This window comes from Carassius auratus, chromosome 47 (assembly GCF_003368295.1).
Source record: "Carassius auratus strain Wakin chromosome 47, ASM336829v1, whole genome shotgun sequence".
NCBI classification, from domain to species: Eukaryota; Metazoa; Chordata; class Actinopteri; order Cypriniformes; family Cyprinidae; genus Carassius; species Carassius auratus.
The window spans coordinates 8,436,669-8,459,746 of record NC_039289.1 but is presented as its reverse complement, the minus strand read 5'-3'; the positions used below and the strand labels follow the sequence as shown (position 1 = coordinate 8,459,746).

Below are 23,078 nucleotides of genomic sequence, written 5' to 3'. Positions count from 1 at the left end.
TTCATATTTATTTAAGCGCTGGGCTCAGATCCAGAGAAATCCTGTGAGAGTCTGAGACAGAAAGAAAGCGAGAGAGAGAGAGAGAGATGCCAGGCGCTTTGTGGCTTACCAGCAGCAACGGCAAACACACAGACAAGGGCAGACTGTCATTCAAAAACCACAATCACGAGGGAGCGTGTGAGAGTGTGTACCAGAGAGATGCAGGAAATAACTCACCGATCACACTGTCATATTAAGATACGACTGAGACGGCAGCTTACGAAACCAAATCAGGTTGAGCACCTCCAGTGCCATTATTAAAACGTCACAATGTCTCTATTACACAAATAAGCACGATTCCTAACAGGAGGAAAATCAAACCCATATGTTACCGTAAACGAAACCGTACACTGCCTTAGAACCAAAGACTGTCATTTGTCAATTATAATAATCCAGAGAGGATTTCATCTGAAGTGTTAAACGTCAGTGGATGTCACTTTAGTGAAATATCTGGTTAGCCACAGTGGAGTTTCTCTCTCAATGATTCTGAACTGTGCTATAATGACTCTACTGCCATTGAATTCCTTATTTATGGTGCAATTATGATATAAAACTATGAAACATGAAAGGTGAAGAATATCTTGCTAAGTTTGTTAAATACGCTGTTCTGAAATGGGGAATGTCATTTTGTTTATTTTAAGCATAACCAAACAAACAAATCGTTTTTCTAATAATACAACTCTTAATATTCTATATATATAGTTTTATAGTTTTCATTTGTTTGGCCTAAAATCCTTAATGACAAAAAGTATGAAATTTTGTAAAGATGTGAGAGAATTACGTGTGTAAGAAACAAAACAAAACCTGCTGGTAGATTCCAAAAAATAAAGGAGGAAAGAAAACGCATTGTCAGAAAACAATATTTCTTCATACCTGCGATGTTATTTCCCATAAGCATACAAACAAAAACAACAGCAACAAAAACATTGACATGTTCTACATTGATTTGATTGATTTTATTTGTAAGGCACCAGAAGCATTTCCTTACTGCAGAAATTTCAATTTATGTATAGTAAATGTTTATGTACTTTGTTTTAATATGGAATGAAGCCATTTTATAACACAATTATTTTTGCACTGTATGTTGTACAATACACATAAAATTAGGAGTTGAAAAACAAACAAAATTACTTTTATAGCACAGAATGCTTACAATGCTTTAAACAAATGGCAAAAGGCAAGCAATGAATTCTGGGAGGAGATGGGTGTCATAGGTTTAAGAAAGAAAGGATGGGGCGACAACCTGTTCTAAAGGGCCTCATGAGTAAAGAGTCCTCTAAAACACAAACATATCATTCCAGACCGACACAAAAGCATCCATTTGCACACAAAGCTGTAGGTATATGTATAACGTACACATACAGTACACCTGCGGCCAATCTTTATAACAAAACACTTTGCATTTGGCTAGATCTGATCCTGAACTCTTAACAGTTACGCAGCGACCACTAAATTTTATGTCCTTAATTTAACAAAAAAAAAGTGTCAACAGATAGATTTGAGCATATGTAGCAAGCCACAAGGATAAATCCTGGCACTTCTTTCATAAATACACTAGCAGAATAAAAGCAAAAACATTTCCCACAAAAAAAAAAAAAAACCATGAGCAGATTTGTTTTGAAAGCACTACGATATCATCAGGTGGCCTTTCATTTACATTTTTTCTTATGTTGGCACTGTTTAACTTTTAATTGGAAAACAGAGCACCGTCCCATTAAAGACAAGGTACAAGGAAGCAGCTTCACTCCTGAATCTGATATGGTAAGATATCTATGTTATAAAAGGTGTCCATTACGGCAACATTTGGACAAACCAAATCAAAAGCATCCATACAACCACAGTCAAAAAGCATAGACCTAGAAGGGAAAAAAAAGGTGTTAAGAGTCTGGTTTGCATTTCCAGACTGAACCAAATAAGAAAACCGAGTAGATAAAGTGTGATGTGTACTTTGGCATAAAAATGCGACATAATCTATGACTACTTGATGCTTACTACGGACTGAATAAATGTTAGACCAATTATTTATTTTTGGGCAGGTCAAAAGAAGCATATTTTATATAATATGTTTGCAAAAATCAACATAGGACACTCAAAATAGACCAACTCCAAACTAATATGACCCTGAGGGTGTTAGTGTGGACTTGCTATGGACTTACTGCCCCCTCTTGGTAGAATTACATACTACATAATACAACATGACACTGGGAGACTGAATAACATAACTGCAAAACTTAGCCTTTACCTTAAGTCCACTTAAGGTAACATACAGGGCTAGAAGAATTTTTGTTTGTTTGTCTGTTGGGAGGGCTTGTTATAAATCATACTTATGATTTCACATACTTCCTGTTCCTGTAGTGCTATCAAAACAGTGAATAAAATGTTTAAAGAAGGTGCTCCCTATTTCTTATTCTCACAACTTGCCTTCTAAGAAAAACAAGACTCTCACCATGTAGACGATCAACACTACTATAAAAAAAATACTGAAAATATATTTTAAACAGCACTCCTTTTCACTTGGTGAGCAGGCTAGCTAGCATCTCAAGGGATTCATCTGATATTATCTGTCTAAGACAGCACAACAGCCTCCAAACACATAAGAAATCAGGCAAATGGGTAGATTGATATACAGTACGTTGAAGGGCGTAGTACAAATGTTCTTTCGTCGTTTCAAAATAATTCATCAAGCAGTTTAAAGGGTAAGTTCACACCTAAAATGGAAATTCTGTCACCATTTACTCACCCTTGTGTCCTTCCAAACCTGCATCACTAAAATGAAAGTTAATGGTGACCACAGCTATGAAGCAAAGTTTCCAGAAGATAATATCTTTAATTTCTTAAGTTTCTCACTCAAAAAGCTTCAAAACACCTGGAATATAGTACACAAGTCAAATGGATTAGTTTTGTGATACTTTTCTAATGATTTTTGTTCTTGACTGCTTGGGTCCCCATTTACTTTTATTGTATGGAAATGAGCAGCGCAAACATTCTTCAAAACAACATCTTTTGTTTCCACAGAAGAAACAGTCAAACAGTTTAGGACTGACATGAAGATCATTTACAAAACCTTGACCTTCAACTTCCTCTCTTTTATTCCATACAGTTAAAGTGAATGGTGAGCACAGCTATCAAGCAAAATTTAAAGTGAAATGACTTAAATTTTTGGCTTTAACGACTGAAATTTCGGTTTTAATGTCTGTTTCTCACAAAAAATGGATTCAGAACATTTGGAATATAATACTTGAATCATACTTGAATATCTTATTTTTTTTTAGTTAAACTAAACTGGTCCATATGACTCGTGCTATATTCCAAGTGTCCAGAAGAAGTTTGTGTGAGAAATGTAAGTTCTTTACTATAAATGTTCCCTGCTGCCTGTGGTCACCATTCACTTTTATTGTACAGAAAGGAACAGCACAAACCTTCTACAAAATAGCTCCTTTTGTGTTCCACAGAAGAATATAAGTCAAACAGGTTTGGAAAGACATAAAAATTAAACAAATCCTCATTTTAACTTGAACTGTCCCTTTAAGGTAGGAAAGATGCAACAGCCATGACTTTGAACATAACACCAATCCTTTAAACTCTAAATGGATTATGCCGCGGCTACGTTTTTAGATTCAAAGTTGCTTTTAGTCTCAGAATTACTGCCTGGGGCCAAAGTGCTTTTGACTCCGTTATTGTAGATTGTGGCTTTAAAAGGTGAAAGATTTTAAAAGGAAGAGAGTGAGCAGAAAAAAAAAAAAACAGAGGAATTATTACTGAAGGGTCGATGGTCCATTAACGGTCGCACCATTTTGTAGACCATTTCCACAACGAGCGTAAGAAATATACAATATATATATATAGATATATACATATACGCAGGCAAGAAATAGTGTAAATAAAATCAAAATCAAGCTTCCGTAACAATAAAAAGGTGGATTTGTATAAATACATACAGAGAGCTGGTGGAATAAACCAGAACGAATGACATTAGGCATGTGAACACAGAAGCAATTTAGAGGGAAGGTAGAAAGATGGAAGGAAAGTGGAAAACAAAGAAAAAGAAAAAGGTGAAAAAACTGGGAAACAAGTGCCTCTGCTCTACATGGAGCTCTGGATGATGATTGGATGAAGGAGCAGGTTTGGCGGGTGACTAGTCGGACTTGTCTCCGTCTTCCTCGCGGTGGCTGTCGGAGGTCTCGCGTGTGCTCTTATCCTCCTTGGCCAGCTGGGCCTGAGAGGCCAGGATGCTGGAGAGGGAGAAGAGGCCAGAGCTGGAGGTGACAGCGGGGAGGCCTGCCGGTTGGCTGAGGCCGAGAGGAAGAGGGGTCATGGGCAACGCCAGCCCCTGCAGCTGAGAGAGCTGGTGAGCCTGGAGCTGCTGCTACAGAACACACACAGTGTTGTTACCTACGTCATTTCTTAGCTGATTTTTACTACAAAACATTACTGCAAAATATAGTTCCAGCTCTAAAGTATTTCTGGATGAACCACAAATAAAGCCATAAATTTGCCAATTCTAAATTAATGTATCAAATCTATATATACACACATTACCATTCAAAAATGTGGGGCTCAATTAAGTTTTTTAATTAATAAACCATAAATATAAGTAATAATTTATTATGAGTAAATTATATAAGTATTAAATTAATACTCTGCTATGATGCAGAATAGGGCTGTCACTTTGAGAAAAATCTGATTCTAATGGATATCGTATATCATGCAATATATTCGAATATATCTGAATATCCAGGAGTAAGGCATATAGCCTAGCCTAATTCATTTCTTAATATTGTTTGCAAGAAACACCAGTCTATCAACTTGATCTAGATTAAGTGCGCTCTCTTTTTATTAACAATGTTCCCCCGCGGTGGAGAACACACTTTCGGAGCGCACAGACGTGCCTTTTTTTCCACTTGATTTGGTCATGGGCCTACGCTACAATATGTCTGCAGTGCCCTCTACTGGATAAGATGGCAAAAAATAAAATAAAAAACAAACGGTCTAATCATAGACTGTTAAAAATGCGCTACACGGATTACGGATTTTCACGTCATGCATATTCGAATATCGAAAAAAAAGTGACAGCCCTAATGCAGAAACTGAAAAAAGATGACAGTAAAGACATTTATGTGTTACAAAAAGATGTTTCAAATAAATGCTGTTCCTTTTATCTTTCTATTCTAAAGGCTGCTGAAAAATCCCCTTTTATTAGTTAATTTATTTTATAATTTATCATATTTGTAGTATTAATCAAATTGCACGTTTTTTCGACTTTGTATTGTTTGTTGCGTTATTTTCACTTGTACGAAGCAAAAGCTGCAGATATTTTTAAAATATGAATGTATAGTTTTGTCATGCCAATAAAGCATGCTAGAATTAAAACTTACATTTATAAGAGACAGAATTAACAAATTCAAAGCCATATAAATGCAAACATGACTATTAAACAATCCTTACAGCAACACACAATAAAATAATTAATAATGCCTTTCGTTAAACATAATTAGACTGCCATAAATTAATTCATATGCATTTCCATAAACAAAGCCTACTGTACAAACCTGCATTTGGGCCCACATGAGCCGCACACACACACACACAGTTTGTTTACCCGTATGATGGAGTTCATCTCTGGTGGGGTGACCTGTTTGGCTCTCTCTATCGCCCCCAGAACCTGCTGCTGGTGCTGAAATAGTCACACACAAAAATCACATCACATCTTGTACAACATGTTCCAACATTCACATTACAATCATGTGAACATAATCATGCATTTACACTATAAATACCTGCCCTCCAAATAAGTGCACCGAGCCCTTAGGCTGTATAGATTTTATAGGGATGTAAAGATTTTACAATATAATCTGTTCAAATCAGTTATATATGCATACATATGCAATATCATGAATATGATGACAAATCAAACTAACAGTGAGTCTTTAAGAAAGGCATAATGCTATAAACGACATGTTGAGGTAACGCTGCAATCTCTCTGTACCTCTTGAGACAGGTAAGGCAAGACTTGAGCACAGATCCCATTTAATCTCTTCACGATCTCTGCCTGCAGGGAGAAACACACACACACACACACACTTCTGTTCAGTAAATTCTTCACTTTTAAAGTCGTCACAAATCCCTACAGTAGCTCAGCTGCAAAAATATAAACAGTCCTTCTTGACAGAGTACATAACTGACTACAAATACAAAAAATCCAATAATAATAATTATATATGATCAAAATGATCTTATGCCAAAAATCATTTGAATGTTTAGTAAAAATCATGTTCCATGAAGATACTTTGTAAATTTCATACCGTAAATATATCAAAACTTGATTTTAGGTCAGTAATTTGCATTGCTAAGAATTCATTTGGACAACTTCAAAGGTGATTATTTTTTTGCACCCTCAGATTCAAGATTTTCAAATAGTTGTATCTATGCTAAATATTGTCTGATCCTAATAAACTATACATCAATGGAAAGCTTATTTATTTATTAAAAACTGACACTTAAGACATAAATATATAAATATACTGTGTACTGTGCAAAAGTCATAGGTCATTAATTATAATAATCCAGTGATTATTAAATTTTTGGAATAAGTTTTGCAGGTTTCTTGAAGACACTGGCACAGTTCTCCTGGATTGAGTCAGTCTCAGTTTGTTCTGTTTCTTCATGTTATTCCAGACAGACTGATGATGGTGAGATCAGATCTGTGTGGAGCACTGGCTGCTCTCAGACAAAAATCTTACTGGATTATTATAATTAATGGCAAAAATAAATGTTTGGAAATGTAAACTAATATATTTTCTACTGACACGCTGCAGCAAAAGATAGAAATAACTGACTTAAAAACATTTGTTTTGGTGAAAATACTGGTGGCCTAAGACTTTTGCAAAGTACTATATGTGTGTAAAATACATATTTAGCTACAAAAAAAAAAAAAAGCACAAAGATATTATGAATGGAAAGCTCTTATCAGGAAAACGTGAAATTTCTGAATACTGAAAATGCCTTCGAGAGAATGAAAGAGGAAGAATTGTAAGAAAAAAAAAAAAAAAAAAAAACCATGCAGTGGGACAAAGAGAGAGGCAACAATAACCCTGTTTCAAAGCCTGCCATGTTGACACTCCAGAGAGAGAGAGAGAGAGAGAGAGAGAGAGAGAGAGAGAGAGAGAGAGAGAGACAGAGAGAGAGACAGACCGAGAGAGAGAGAAACAGAGAGAGAGACAGACCGAGAGAGAGAGAGACAGAGAGAGAGAAACAGAAACAGAGAGAGAGACAGACCGAGAGAAAGAGACAGAGAGAGAGAGAAACAGAGAGAGAGAGAGACAGAGAGAGAGAGAGAGACAGAGAAAGAGAGAGAGACAGAGAAAGAGAGAGACAGAGAGAAATGACTGCATACCAAACACGGGCATGCTTTATTCTTTGCATTCATGCCCTGTATTTCTGTCTTGCACACACTCTCTTCTGTGCCTGGCTGACTTTTTAAAAACATATTTCACCTGTGTCACATAAAGGGGCAGGGACTGATGAATTGTGTTCGTGAGACTGGAGCAGTGGCAATGGTGCGTGCCTAGATTTCCACTTGCAGTCAGTCAGTCTAACTAAGTGTCGTCCACATACAGATGAATCTATAGACATTAAAAAGGTTCTGAAGAGTAACACTCATTGCTGCGTTTCTTATTTTGTGGAAAATGAAGTCATTTCAATTACTGCATCATTCAGATATCCTTATTTATACATTTATTACAAATATATGACTACAATTTAAATTAACTGTTTTGAATTTAAATTTTCTGCATCATTACTCCAGTCTTCAGTGTCATATGATTCTTCAGAAATCATTTGCATGATTTGCAGCAGAAGCGTTTCTTTTTATTATCAATGTTAAAAAGTCTTTTTTTGTGTGGAAACGGATTTATTTATTTTTTCAGAAAAAAATATTAAATTGTATTTGAAATCATTTGTTTTGTATCATTTGTTTTGTAAATAAATTTGAGAATTATATATAACATTTAAAAAAAAAAATGTAATAGCAGGTCTGGCACAAAAAGTAAAAAAAGTTACTTCCTATAGACTGAAATTTTCTTTTACATTTAATTTTCTTTTTATTCATATTTTAGTGTTCAGGGTTCTTTTTTTTCAGACCAGCTGTCCATCAAATGTGTCCCATATTCATTAAAAATATATCCCAGCTACCATGCCCTAGAAAGTGTAGCCACAAAGCTGGCCATGAATAAACCAATTTTCATAAATTGTTAAGGCATAGTTTGATACCCCACTGACACTTCTGTGCACAGACTAAAGCACCAGCTTTCAAAAACATGGAGCAAAAGTGATGAAGATGAAAATCTGAGCGTGTAAACTGCCTCTCAGGGATGTGCGTTATTCATATTAGACGAACTCACCTGCTTGTGCATTTCGATGTTCAGCCCATAGGACATCTCATAGTACTGCAAAGAAATAAAGCAAGTCAGACATAAACATGCTGTATTACAGCTCTAATACACAGAACTGAACATCTAGGACCTCGGCGTAACATGTGCGGGCGTACTGGTGCGTAGTACGTGCTGAAGTGTTGGCCTCACTCATCATCAACACGTCTACGAGCAGTGCAACACACGCTCGGCCGCTGAACAAGAGCAGGGAGCATCAGTGATGGAGCTAGAGTTAGATCAGGGTCGGCTTTGCCAAGCAGCAGTAGGTCCCTAAAGCAATTACCACCCACGCAAAGCAGACGCCCACCCTCCCCATCTTCCAGCGGGTGCGGACAGAGCGGGGGAACCCGATAGGCTATTAGAGGGAGGGAGGGCGCTCCGGCTGATGCGCGTGAGAGCAACGCCGCACAGATTAAATGAGATTAAGCCGCTCGACGGATCAATTAGAGGCGGAATATCAGACGGCAACATGAGGCTCGAGCCGGAGACAACACTGTTAGAGCGGAGGGGAGGGAATATCACTGGGGGGATGGAGGAGAAGAGAGAGCAGAGTATATGGACAAAAGAAAGAACGGCAGACAAGGTAGAAAAGGAAGGGATGGGGGTGGAGGACCAGGGAGCAGATTAAGTCAGATCATACAAGATGGAAAGATTATTTGGGAAAAATGGAATTTGATGGCAGCTTCTTAAAAAAAATATACTTGCATTAAAAATAAATGAATAGACAAAATAAAAATATAATAACAATATAAAATAATATAAGACTGTGAGAACTACCAAATATAAGACCTGATAATTAATAAATAATTACAAATATATAACAATATAAAACATAATAATAAAAGTAGTAATCAAAAAATAAAATAATGTATTTATTTGTAAATAAATCCAACAAAAAAATATATATAGAAAAATCACCACAGATTGAAAATATACATAACTACAACTAAACCATTTGTAAATTTTATATATATATATAATTTCTAAGAGCCAAAGTTTTTTGTAAATAAGTAAATAAATCAAATAAATATAACATAATAAACAACCATATCATAAAGAATATAATAAGACTAAGAAGGTAAGAACTGTCACATAAGAACTCCAAACTGAGAAATAATATATAATAACAACTGCCATTTGTAAATAAATAAAAACTAAATCATATAATATAATGTAATAATATAAACAACCAATACATACTGCAAGAATCACTTAACTGAAAAACACAAACATATACTAATATATGTATATATATATTTTAGGGCTGTCAAAAATAGTGCGTTAACGACGTTAATTAGTTGTTTGTTGTTAATTACATCAAATTTTTTAACGCATTTCACGCATGCGCAGTGTGACAAATTATTCAGTTCAGGAAAGTCTCGTCGATCTCTGAATTCTCAAGATAGTAAAAAACTCGCTGCGACGAAAACACCAAAGAAGCTTAAAGTTTTACCCCAGTTACTCTCAAATACATTCATGCCAAGCTCGATAAACAGAGACGACTTTGGCAGTTGATACGCTGGAGCTTCTTCCTGTTAAAACGTCCTGTGTTTCACACTGCGCATGCGCAGAACACCTACATGCAATGCAGCGAAAATTACCGCTGTTTGGAAAAGCATATGCATTTTTACTTGGTTTTACTGGCACTTGAAACCTTCAGAACGTGAAAATATCGATCCTAAAGTATTGCGGCAGAGCAAATGAACACCTCCTAAAAACAAGAGTGCTGCTTATGTGATGGTGGCGCATGTTTGTGTTTCTGAGTTCATTCTTTCGAGTTTCTCTATGCATAATTTCATAGATATGTGGCTATATTTAACCACTGGTTCACCTAAAACTCTTACACTATCTGTAGTTAAATGGCAGTGATAAAAAAAAAAGTAAATGTTAAACTTTTGAAATTCAGAAAAAAAGAACCACGTATTGATGAATCAATACATGAAAACTATGTATCTGTGTCCTGTAATTTATCTTTTGGTATGCATTTCAGAAAAAAGAAAAATGGTTAGGATTCAGGTGTAATTGCAAATAGTGATTAATCCTGATTAATCCACTGAAAATTCTGATTAATTTGATAAAAATAAACTTTAATCATTTGACAGCCCTAGTATACATATATATACACACACACACACACACACACAAACTACAAAGTTGTTTGTAAATAAGAAAATATTCTATATATAAAATAGTAAAAAGTAATATATAAAGAACCATCAGATTTGTAATAAGTAAATAATTAAACAAGTAAATAAAGAAAACGTAATATAAATTCTTTTAGTAAAGTTGCCTAGAATACCAAGTGAGGCCAGCTATGCCACTGATGTCCCCTTTAAAAAAAATTTCTAAATTCAGATGCATGTTGCCTCCGGGTGGACAGGAGGTACAGAATGGTAATAGAGCAGCAGAAAAGACAGAGAATAAGACACAATGGAATCAGACAGGTAAGGGCTAGGTTAGTTTCTGGCGGATGTGAATATGTTCCGGCACATCTATCCTAAGGCACGTCCCACTGGAGGAGAGCACGTTCTGTGCAGACTTACCATGATATAATGACGTTGCATTTCTGACTTCTCACTGGCCAGCTTGTCACATTCGAGCTTCAGACTGGAGAGAGAAAACAAAGACTGGTCAATGGAAGAAAAAAAATGAAGACACCAGATATATATTATGCAACAGAGACTGGAGAGTTCAGAATGCTTCAGCTATATTTTTAAGATTTTGGGCTTCTTTACATTCTATTGGTACTGGTATGGCCAATCAAGTCATAAGCCAATCAAAAAGCCACCTGGCTTTCTATCATTTTGCATGTTTAGGTTTTGTGATGATTTTGAGCAACAGTGTTCGTAAGTAAAACAGTGGATGTTAGAAAAATGGCAGAAAATGCTTTCAGAACAATTAAATCTGTAGATTTAAAAAAAATATATAAATCAACAGAGGTATAAAAAATACACTAAAGTAAAATTTCTGAGTATCTGTACTCTCACTTAATTAAAATTACAATTATCCTGCCAAAAAACATACTTAAGTAAACAAGCACAACTTTAAATTGTACTATAAATTGAGCATGAAAAAGTAAAAGTACCGTAGCAAAAAATTAAAAAATAAAAAAAGTCCAAAAAATCCAAAGTAAAAAAAAAATCCCCAAAATAATAATAGAACAGTAATCAAGTAAAATGTATAATATTTTACACCCCTGTAAATGAATTAATTGTATAATATATATATAAAATATTATTATCTTTTTTTTTTAGTTATGGCTTTTTTTAACCCAAAGCAGAACCCCAAATCAGCAACATTAAAAAAAAATTGTAAATTGCGCTAAATTTCTTTATATATATATATATATATATATATATATATATATATATATATATATATATATATATATATATATTTTCATACAATGCCGAATGGAATCGAACCAGAATGTCCCACACGAGCACCGCAGCTAATCTAGCCTTTCAAGACTCATTACTGCTTTTGTTCACAAAGAAAACCAAAACTTGATTAAACATTTTCAGCATGTTGGGAAATCCAATTAGAAGTTCCATGTGGAAAAGAGTGATGCATGAGAAAATGTAAGGGTGAAAACAAGCCAAGAAACCATATCTGATCTATAGATAGTGCCACGACATACTAGAGGTTTTTGTTTTGTTTCCGTGCGACAAGCATTCTGTCTCTTCATACCTCCCCAGTCTGCTGCTTCCACTTATCCCAAAAATCCTGGGCTGTTATGACTGTGTAACATATATTGGGGGTTGCCATGGTGACCATCCTCCCTGCTGCCAGGCTACCTGTGATTGGCCACGCCAGCCACTGATTGGCCGAGACCTCCTGAAGCTTCCAAAGATGCTCTCGCAGAAAAAAAAAAAGAGACGGCAAAAAAAACGACACATTGATGGAGTTTTATTGCCGCTTCTTTCCGCCTCCAAATCGCTCCTGCTGTCATCCTTATTTTGATTTATGTATTCCCTGATCTATTTGTGCATTTGTAGCAGGGAACGACAGCTCGGGCGAGGCTCTGGGGAGCGCCTGCAGTACATTTCCTTTAAAAGGCTGAACGCAGCACCAAAAAAAAGCCCTTGTCTTTTGAATCTCAAGTGAAGTCAATGGCGGCGAATCCATGCTCTGAATACACATAGAAAAAGTAGGACCTATTCTTCTGTGAATCAGGGTTAAATGAGGGTTTGCTTGTTGTCATGGGAATAGGGAGGGAAAGACAAGTTGCCTTAAAGACGGGACAGTAGCAGCGTCTTTGTGTCTTTAAAAGAGACTTCCGTCTCGTCTACAGTCAAAGCATCAGACGGATCAGATCACAGTAGCCGCTCCATGTTAATCGGCAAGGGAATAAAGGCATTGGGGAAGCTTGTTAGAAGCGTTAAACAAAATATGCCTGCTAATAGTGAGTTTAGTCACGGTGCTTTGTAGAGCACTGCCTTGAAGAAACAGTTCAAAAATAAATGTGGTTCTAAACTTATATGGCTTGCTTGCTTGCTTGCTTGCTTTCTTCTGTGGAACACAAAATGAGACATTTTGATAATGTGCTGGTCGCTCTTTTCTAGTGAAGTCCGATTCAAGAGCAAATGACTCTTACGAACTGGTTCTTTTATTGAATCGTGCAATAAAAAACTCATGAGTTAATGGTCAGAGTCAATCTGGTGATTCCTTCACTGAATGAACTGAATCAGTAGTTATCAAATTATCATTCGACTCACTCACTGAATCACGAGTCATAACTTTCCAACTCATAGTGTTCTGGTTGCTCTTTTCTACTATAGTTAGACTCAAGAACCTTATAAACCAGTTCTTTTCAAGTATCAAAACGGAAGACATGGGTCAGAATCAATACGGCAATTCCTTCACAGAATGACCTCGCTATAACAGACATCTGACTCACTCACTGAATCATGAATCATTATTTGCAGACTCGTATTGTGCTGGTTGTTCTTTTCTATTTTAATCAGATTCCAGAACAAATGACTCTTAAGAACTGGCTCTATTAATGTAAAACACAAGACGACTCATGAATTATGGGCCATGAATACATGCTTCGACTGGATAATTGAGTGAATTCAACTGAACAGAATTAGTCAGATTTGTGAAAAAAAATATTTTAATTCAGACAACCAAATCAGCCGATTCAATGAACCAATTCGGACTCCAAATAATGATTCATTCACGGACTAGACATCGCTACGTTTCAATCTTGAAAGCTTCAGTCCACCATTATAAAATGGCAACCAGCACATTCTTCAAAACATGTTGTTCTGTGTTCAACAGAAAAGGGTTTTAGTTTTAAATAAAACTTCAACTAAAATTTCCAATAATTGAAATAAAATATAAATACTAGATGAAACACTTTAAAAATTAAACTAAATGAAAAATTGTCCAAGTACTAAAACTGGAATTAATATTTATTTAAGCCAAATATACACAAGAGTGAATCAATGATGCCAGATTGTAATTTTTTTAAGTGAACTATTGCTTTAAGGTACTGAAAGTGTGTGTGTGTGTACCTGTGGTATTGTGCTTGAAGGAACTGGAACTCGTCCTTGATGCGGTCGCATGAGTCTGACGTTGTGAACTTCAGCTGCTGCGATGAAGCCTGGAACGAAAGTAATTTACGGCGGTCAATCACATTATTCAGAAAACGTGTGTCGCAGCATCAGCTGGGCATCCAAGGGACGGACCAGAGCTGCGCTTTCAATGCCAAGAACAGAAAAATCCATCCAAAACAGATGGGGCTTTCTAAACACAGGGAGATTTGTAATCAAGAGTGAATTCAAGTGTACTGAATAAAAAAAGCAGCAAAAGAAATCTCGAAGGCTTACTGCTCTGCAACATTCAAAACTCATAATTTAGAAGGCGTCTGTCATGTCTGGAGCGCGACATCACCCGAGGTTTTTGAATTACATGTATTCTGCTTGCAGGTGAGCTTATTTCCCTAGTGTGGGGGCCACACCTGTAGGGAAAATGCAGATGTTATTGCAACTGTTTCGCGCTTTTCAGGGTGGATTTTTCCTAGACTTGGTGATATGTTGGCGGTTTTCCCAATAAGTAACTGCCATACTCAAATTTTGATGAATGCAGGCCTTCCAGCTTTCAATGTAATTTTAGTAATGCTGAAAAAAAGAAACCCCAGGACGATCGCTGCTATTGCCAATGTTTCAAAATCTGGCTACTGAAAATGTGAAGAAATGTGCTACAGTAGAAATGTCATTTTGACAGTAGAATTGACTTGAGTTCACACAGACATGAGTCAAATGAGCTCAAACCTTTGGTCACAGCGGTGCGCGAGTTAACATATGATTCAAGTTTTGGTACAGACCAATATTTTGTGGAATTATTTTTTTATGTATAATTTCTTATTGTAAATGAGACACTATTATCGTTTTTATTAATATTTTAAATGAGCTTATATATATATATATATATATATATATATATACACACACACACACACACACACACACACACACATACATACATACATACATACATACATACAAGCAATTTTTGTTGAGTTCTTTGTCAATTTTTGTTGTTGCTGTTTTGTTTATAGTGTATACGTTTTTTATTATTAATTTTAATTCCAGTTTTAGTTATTGGCAATTAACTGAATTTTTATTTTATTTTATATATATATTAACAAAAAAACAATTCATAGTCAGATTAGCCTAGATTTGTATAATCATGATGTTTTGAATTCAACAATATGACTAACATGTGCATTTTAATAAAAAACAAAGAAACCGAATAAACAATTTATTTTGATGATTAATTATGATTATTATCATGACTACTACCATTACTTCTACTAATACTATTATTATTATTATTATTATAATTATTATATTAACCAGCTTCCAGAGATTATTATTTTATTTTTTTACAGTGGATATGACTGGTCAATACGGTTTTGATAGGATATTTTTTAATCACCACTTTTAGCATAATAATAATAATAATAATAATAATAATAAAAACAACAACACTAAAATATACTAGCAAAACAGATACTACAAGCAGATATTTATATACAAGTCAAAATTTTACTAAAATTTGCACTTTTAAATCTTTGGAAGTTGGAAATAATACTACTAATAATAACAATTGTGTGACCTATTTATTAGGTTTTCATTTTTGATCCTCCAGGCCTATCAGTAAAAATTAGCAAAGATAACAAAAGAGAAAAATTTGGACACTTGTCATCTATCAGCGTGCTGGACTGGTTGTTTTTTATTGGGCGCTCTGATCTTATCTGAACAATCGAGCAGCTGATTCATCAAGTTATTTTCCAAATTGCCAACCCGTTCTTGACTCCTTTTGAGTGTTTGCATTTTTGTGTTGAAAAAATCCAGAGCCACTCTGCGGGGGAGCGCTCGACAGATGAAATTCTCAGTACGAGTGGACCAACCTTTAACATAAACTGTGTACTTAGCCTGAGCGCTCTGTGCTCTGCTGCATATGAAAGAGAGGCTTGTGTCAACAGCCAGCACTTAGTGCCCAAACAGTCAATCTTTTTCAGACTCCGCTAACAGTGGCCCTCACATCTCTGGGTGGCTACGGGAGATACGGTTTCCTTAGGGAATGCTGAGGGAATGGGGCAGATGGGGAAAGTTGTTGGGGAGATCACGGGTGTTACATACTTACAATACTTGCTTTCAACAGCAGCCATGCCGACCTGCTTGTTATACATAACGTCATCTAGACTGTTTAAGCAGACACTAAACACTGATAGTTTTTTCCTAAACAGAGAGAGCACTTTAAAACTGTCATTGATAAATTTCAGATTTGCACATGCTGTGTAAATGAACAAGTGCTTATGGGTACTAAATAGTGAAAGTTAATAGTGAGCAAAATTATGGTCATTTTTTTTTGTCATGATTAAGAACTATGGTATTTTGACATTTAAGTGACGTGTGTATTCAAAGCAACTTTAAGTACACTTATTACAAAGTTAACCTTTTATAGAATAATCTGGAGTTCTGCCCAATGGTGTTTTACATTTATTCATTTTTCCAGTTGCTTAAAATCTCTTTAAGATAAGCAAATTAACTCTTTAATGTAATCTTTTGAAAATAAATAGCTAAATAAATATCTATCTTTCATACTGTATATAATAAAGCTGTGATGCCTAAATGTAATTCTAGCATTGAAAATTTTTTTTGGCCCATCAGTTAATATATTGTGATTCTTTATATCTTTATTTATTTATTTATGTAGGACCAAATAGTATAGTATTTCAATAGAACCCGATCGATATTTCATTTTGCCAATATTATCGGCCAATATGAGCCTGTCGCCGATAAATCGGTTTTACTGAATATGCCACCGATATTTTTTTAAATAAGATATGATGCAGATAAAATGCTTGAAATGGTGTAAATACTTAGTTTGTCCAGCAGAGCGTGCTCCATTGTTCGCTATTGGCGAGCTGAATGAAACGCTGTAAAGCAATGAAAAACCATTGAAACTTTGAACGGCCATATCTCCCTAACGGCATGGAGAATCCGCACCAAATTCGGGGATCCCTTCAGCTCGAGGAACCCTCTGGGACGCAATTGTAGTGTATGTCTAGAGGTCATCTTTTGAATGAGACCACCCCCGCGTCGATAGCCCCCAGAGTTCGGGAGTTACGGGTGGTTAGATTCGCAGTCCGGCACCGACTGATCTAGCGATCCCGGGGGGCTACCGACACGTGGCGAGTGGTGTTCGAGAGGACTTCTCCAGCTGAAGGGATCTCTCGAACTTGGTGGAAATCTGGAAAAAAGTATGTTCCGATATATATATATATATATATATATATATATATATATATATATATATATATATATATATATATATATATATATATATATATATATATATATATAGTACCGCTCAAATGTTTGAACACACAAATGGGAAAGTATTGGAGATATGACCGTACGTTCAGTCTTTTGACTGGTACTGTACTATACTAGTCATTAAACTAATTGTAGTTGATACGTGATCTGTACAGATCCAAGCCCCATGGTTTGGCATGCATGTCATCTGTGGATTAATTGCAAAATGTAACCATAAAAGTAGGGCTGGGAGATATATCTAACGATATGATCATTCGCATCTAGTCAGTAAATCTGGTTCTGTGACTACCGCTAAATCACCATCACCTGCTTTCAAATGGAGCGGCATTTAATAGACAGAGCCGTAGATCACTGAGAAATTATAACAAAATACCCATCTCGACAATCATTCAGGTAAACGCAGTCAGCTTTGTCTCTAGTGAATGAAAACAGTAGGGGTGACAAATAGTCGACGATTCGATGCTTCGATTCGAGGAGCCTGATTCGACTACCAATTTCACAGTCGAATATTCACGGGCTCTTATGATTATGCCATTCTGACTAAATGTGACCGCTCAAATGTCTTATTTCACATAGAACTTGCGCTTTTCTCCCAATAAGTTAATATGCAGCCTATTATTGGTGGCAGGGATTTAAACTTTACCAAGACTCAAACTAACACCGGCAGAGACTGGATTATTTCGATCAGGTAGGGTACAAGTGATTTCAGAACATTTCAGCCAGTGTATATATATTATGGATATATTATTTACCAGATATAAGGTGCATCTGGTTTTGAGTCAAGCGCTTCATTGTAGTACTACAGTGAGATCTCTTCAGGGCGAGCAGGTCAAACTACAATGCAGAATATTAATAACTATGGTTGGGAATGTCACACCCATACCATGATTATGACATCACTATAACACCATTATAATAAAACGCTGTGAATTTTTAGAGTTTAGCTGCCGTGTTTTTGCACATTGTTTCATGAAGAACACGTCCACAAAAGGAGTTCGCATTCAGAACCCCGCAGATATGTTCATGTGCATTCTGGCTCTTTTTGCAGATAGCCTATAAGTCTTAATATTAATGTTATGTTGTATAAATAACAAAGCATATTCTATATGAAATTATGAGTTTAATCCCATTGATCAAAAACGTGCTACCAAATGCGTCACTCTACTGGTAATCTTTAGCGCGTGCAGCTCAAAACATAAATGCAGAACATTAATAACTACTGTCATATACGCTAACTTTATAATGAGAGCATTACTGTAAAAGTTTTGAATTGTAGGGATTTCGCTGACGTTTAGTGTTAACTATCTTTTAATCAAAACATAAAAACTAGAGGTGGGCATAGATTAATTTTTTAAATCTAGATTAATCTAACTGCGATCTTGAAATTAATCTAGATTAATCTAGATAATCAGTAAGTCTTTGAGAAGGGGTTTATCAAGCTAGGTGGTGCATTAGAAAAGGGGCTCATCTCCTGTTTCTAAAATGTATCACAAAGTGCTTGAAAAAGCTGTAAACTAATTCCACATTGCACAATGTACAAACAACATTACTCCTGTTTCACACCAATGTTTAAGTTTTTTTTTTTCAAGTTTGTAGGTGTCAAGGTACAGAAACCAAATAATAGCACTGGATAGTCTTCAATGTAAAAAATGAAATATACAATCAAACCTACATTTATTCAGACACCTTCAACATTTCTCACATTATTACAGTTTTGCTATGTATATCAAAAATTATATCTGGTTTCTGAATAATTTTTGGTTTGACTGTTAAAACTACAAAGTAATTCAGTCAAGAGCAGTGAGTGATTTTCTTTCATTTTCTTGGATTAACATAACAGCAGCCAGTAGCTAAATTAGGCGCGGTCACTTTAAGAGACCATGAACGCATCCAATATAATACACATCCCATTTTTTCCTCAACTGTTTACTTTCACTTAAGAAATAACTGACTGTTTGTTCGAGCATAATTTCCAAGGTGGATATTTTGACATATTTTGTATGTATTTGTCGGCACAAGACCAAAAATAAGCAAATTCGATGTTCTAGTGTTTTGAGACGCCTTTCTCTGCGCGAGCCCTGAACACCAGAACACCGTGATGTTGAATTGGGCTCTTTCACATCTTTTTGCTTGTTCAAACTGCGATTTGCATTTGTTCGTTCGGGTGCAGGAGGAACTTCGAGGTGAACTTCGCAGAAGAGAGCTCGGTTCAGTGTTGCTGTCTGTGATACGCGGCTCTCTCTCTCGTGCGCACCTAACCGCACGCGCTACTCTGTTCAGCTTTTCCGCGTCTAGTTTTTGGATGCTTTAATGTTTAAATCGACAAGCGGTAAAGTTTAACAACACGTGAGAAAGATAAGCTTTCGTGACGATGTGCAGCAGTGGCCCGTCAACTGTCCTGAGCATCTTTTTAGGCTGTCCTCAGCGAGTCAGTTGTTATATAAAATATCAAGGTGAAAGTCATCATAGCTTGCTTAGTATAGACCCAGCTCTCAACCCAACTTTGAGAATAGATTCATGGCGATATTTTTTTTAAATCGCCCGATAAGAGTCTCGCGTTAACGCAGCACGTTAACGCAGCACGTTAACGCAGCACGTTAACGGCGATAACGGCCCATCACTAATAAAAACATTATTTACCCTGTTTGTATCTGTGAGGCATTTGTTACACATTTTCCCTGTGTGTTAACATCAGTACTTATGGCTGTCGAATGTCTGACTTGACTCAATGTGTTTTACCCACAGTATACAGTAGTTTCCCTAATTATTAACTTTCTATATTTTTTTTGCAGCATATTGTGTTGTATTTAACTATGCTTGTAATTTGTGCATTTGTTATTTTTACTGGTTGTTCTCGTCGCTTTAATCATGTTTAAACTTTCTTAGTTAATATAGTAGTATTTGCTGTGGTATCAAAGTAGTACTTTGCTTTAAGTAATAAATGGAAAGCAAGTAAAATTTGTATTAATTGAATTTTCTTGCTGATCCGAAAAATGATCTAATCCGTGAAATTTATTCCTTAATATCGGTATCGCCCCCACAAAAAAACATCAGTCAGGCTCTAAATTTTAATTTCGGACAATTAGTTAATATACCGAGATCATTTATTTATTAATTAATTTTTTAGGATGAAATTGTATAGAATTTCAATATAGGCCTAACACATTGAGACTATTCACATTTATTTATTATTAAAATGTATAGAATTTCAATATCGGCTTATATAATATCAGTTAATATATTGAGATTATTCATGTATTATTCATATATTCATATTCAAGTTATGTATTATTCTTCCATGTAATTTCACTATTAGATTAGTAAATGAGCTGAAATGTTTTAAATGTGAATGGATACGTTTATTAATATTAGCATTATTAAGGTGAAACTAAGATTTTTGTTTGGGGGGGGGGGGGGTTGAGCTAATGAATCACAGCTTATGTTGCCACTGTTGTCAGATTTTATTGCTAATTTGAAATAAATTATTGAAACGTGACATTTTACACAGGAGATTTCTGTCTTTTTCCCATTCAGGTGAATAGGAGCTATACTTGTATAACTGAAAATAGCTTCTCGGAAATATTGCAAAAATAGCAGCTGACTGAACTGACTTTCTTTAAAAGTGACTCATCGCTCTTCTCTACCAAATTGATCTACAGAACTGCTTTATGGAATTCAAACCTGCAACCTTTTGGTAACCAGACTAAATCTTTAATCACTAAGCTACACCAGCCTTAATGAAGTGACGGAAACCTTCAAGGATGCAAAGCTTAGTCTAATGATTTTCAGCTTTAGAGCAAATCCCATATTCACTTAAAAAAAGAAAAGAAAAAGGAACCCACACACAGATGCACTCATGCAGCACAAGAGCCAAAATATGGGACAATCCCTAATTTGACTCTGCTTCTGTGCGTTTCTCCTTTGAGATGCAATTAAACCATTAAAAGGCTTTATGCGCTGGTGGGCAAATTGTGAGTCTTCTGTGGCTAAATGGGATTCATCATTCCCGTAATTTACAGTTGTGCCTCCCACCCCACAGTTTAACAGAAAAAGAAATGTTCTAGAAAATTCTTTCAACTCTAATGTTGGCAGTTTTTCCCATCCCAAGGGATTACATACAAAAGCCCAGATGTAGTTATCTGAAGAGGAGAAGAGAGACTTTACACTTGAATTACAGAGAATGTGGTTCTGTGAAATGGCACCAAACCAAGAGGCACTAGGATCACTACAGCAAATCCTCACCCCCACTCTTCCTGTATCTGATGCTATGTTTGGAATAACATACTACTACTACTACTACTACTACCACCATATCTGCAGTATACAGTTTGTATACTATGCACAGCACATACAAATAGAATATGCAAAAGACAAATACATTAGCCAAAATGCGGAGTACACAACAGTGCATGCTGTTTGAAATACTGTATCATAACTTTAACCTCCATTTCTAATTATTCAGTATTTGAACCAACAGGGTTCAAGACTAATATACAAGTCCTACAGATGGTGGAGATCATTTAAATAAACAATTATCATAGTTGTCATATTAGCGTATTTTTTGCACCAAAAGGTACATTTACCAATTTAGCGTGAAGTGACCCATAAACACATTTGTTTAATATTAAAGTGTTCGCTTTAAATTAGCACTCGGTGTTCGCTTTAAATTAGCTGATTTAAACCAGAGTTTTTTGTTTTTTTAATTCGGTTACAAAAACTGTAGATTAGCCCGAGTTGAATCCCGAAAATAAGACTGATTACCCCTTGGTTAACTGCTAGTCTTTAAGACACGGTCGTAATATAGAGGCTAAATTTATGCAGGTGGATTTATATTTATAAGAGCTTCTGTTATGTTGAAGTTTTTGTCGTCACCATTGTGCAGAAGAGTAGAGCTTTTGGTTGTGGATTAGCTTTGCTAATGCTAGTGCAGTAACAAGTTTTTTTGGTACTTCAACTATCTAGCTGTATCCAGTCTTTTAATTGTACAAAATATCTTGTAGACAAATATAAAAACAGGCTTTACTCGAAATCACAGATATTTGTTTTACATCATTTATTCAGGTACATTCCATTAAAGAAATTAAGCCTTAAAAACTACGTGTAATATTGTTATGCTTAATTTTTTTTAAGTAGATAGTACATACCATTTTTACAGTGTAGTAATTACATTAGACTTAAAGTATTGTGTTTCTTCACAGTAGCAGAAGCATTATGGGGGCTACTAAACCGGAATCCACAATGTGAAATAATGGTGGTAGCTAATCATGTTTGGGACAGGAAGCTGATTTTGATGATTATCCCTTCGACCCAGCCTAGGTTATTGCAAACCCTCACCCCCTTTCACTTTGAAGGGAATGGTGTTATCCCACTTCCTGCGCCAAACCGTCCTCATCGAGTCGTTTGAAAGGGGATTATTCACCTTTTATCACTTCAGGCGCCAACACACTCTCAAACACAAGTTTCCTCTTGCTGGCCAACGGTGGCAGACAAATTATGGACAAATAGCTGTCACAAGGCATAAAAGATACAAAACACAGCAGGTAGGGGGTAGTGAAAGGGGGGGGGGGTCGAGAGAGTGAGTGATGGGAACCGTGAGTTAAGAAAAAAAGCTTACAGCATGGCAACTCTCGATTGAAAATTAAAAGCAGGCGGGTCGAGGTGATTGCGAGATTGTAGGCAGAACAGTAGTGATTGTGATTGATGCCATGTTGGTAAAGAGCTTGGCATGGGTCAGAGACTCCGGAAGACAGCCGATTAC

The 23,078-nt window shown here is 35.9% G+C and overlaps 1 protein-coding gene across 2 annotated transcripts in view; it reads right to left on the bottom strand.

Annotated features, from left to right (window-relative positions):
- Positions 1-969: 969 nt before the first annotated feature.
- The window catches only part of LOC113065001 (amino-terminal enhancer of split-like), a 28,659-nt gene continuing 6,550 nt past the window's right edge, over positions 970-23,078 (bottom strand). The window contains exons 2-7 of one of the 2 annotated variants that reach the window (XM_026236089.1): positions 13,988-14,076; positions 11,012-11,075; positions 8,439-8,483; positions 6,026-6,088; positions 5,639-5,713; positions 970-4,402 (exon numbers count right to left, since the gene is read on the bottom strand). In XM_026236089.1, coding sequence (XP_026091874.1) covers positions 4,175-4,402; positions 5,639-5,713; positions 6,026-6,088; positions 8,439-8,483; positions 11,012-11,075; positions 13,988-14,076 — 564 coding nt within the window. In that variant the 3' untranslated portion in view covers positions 970-4,174. Of the gene's footprint in view, positions 4,406-5,638; positions 5,714-6,025; positions 6,089-8,438; positions 8,484-11,011; positions 11,076-13,987; positions 14,077-23,078 lie in introns of both variants that reach the window. The other variant, XM_026236088.1, reaches the window with a different exon arrangement.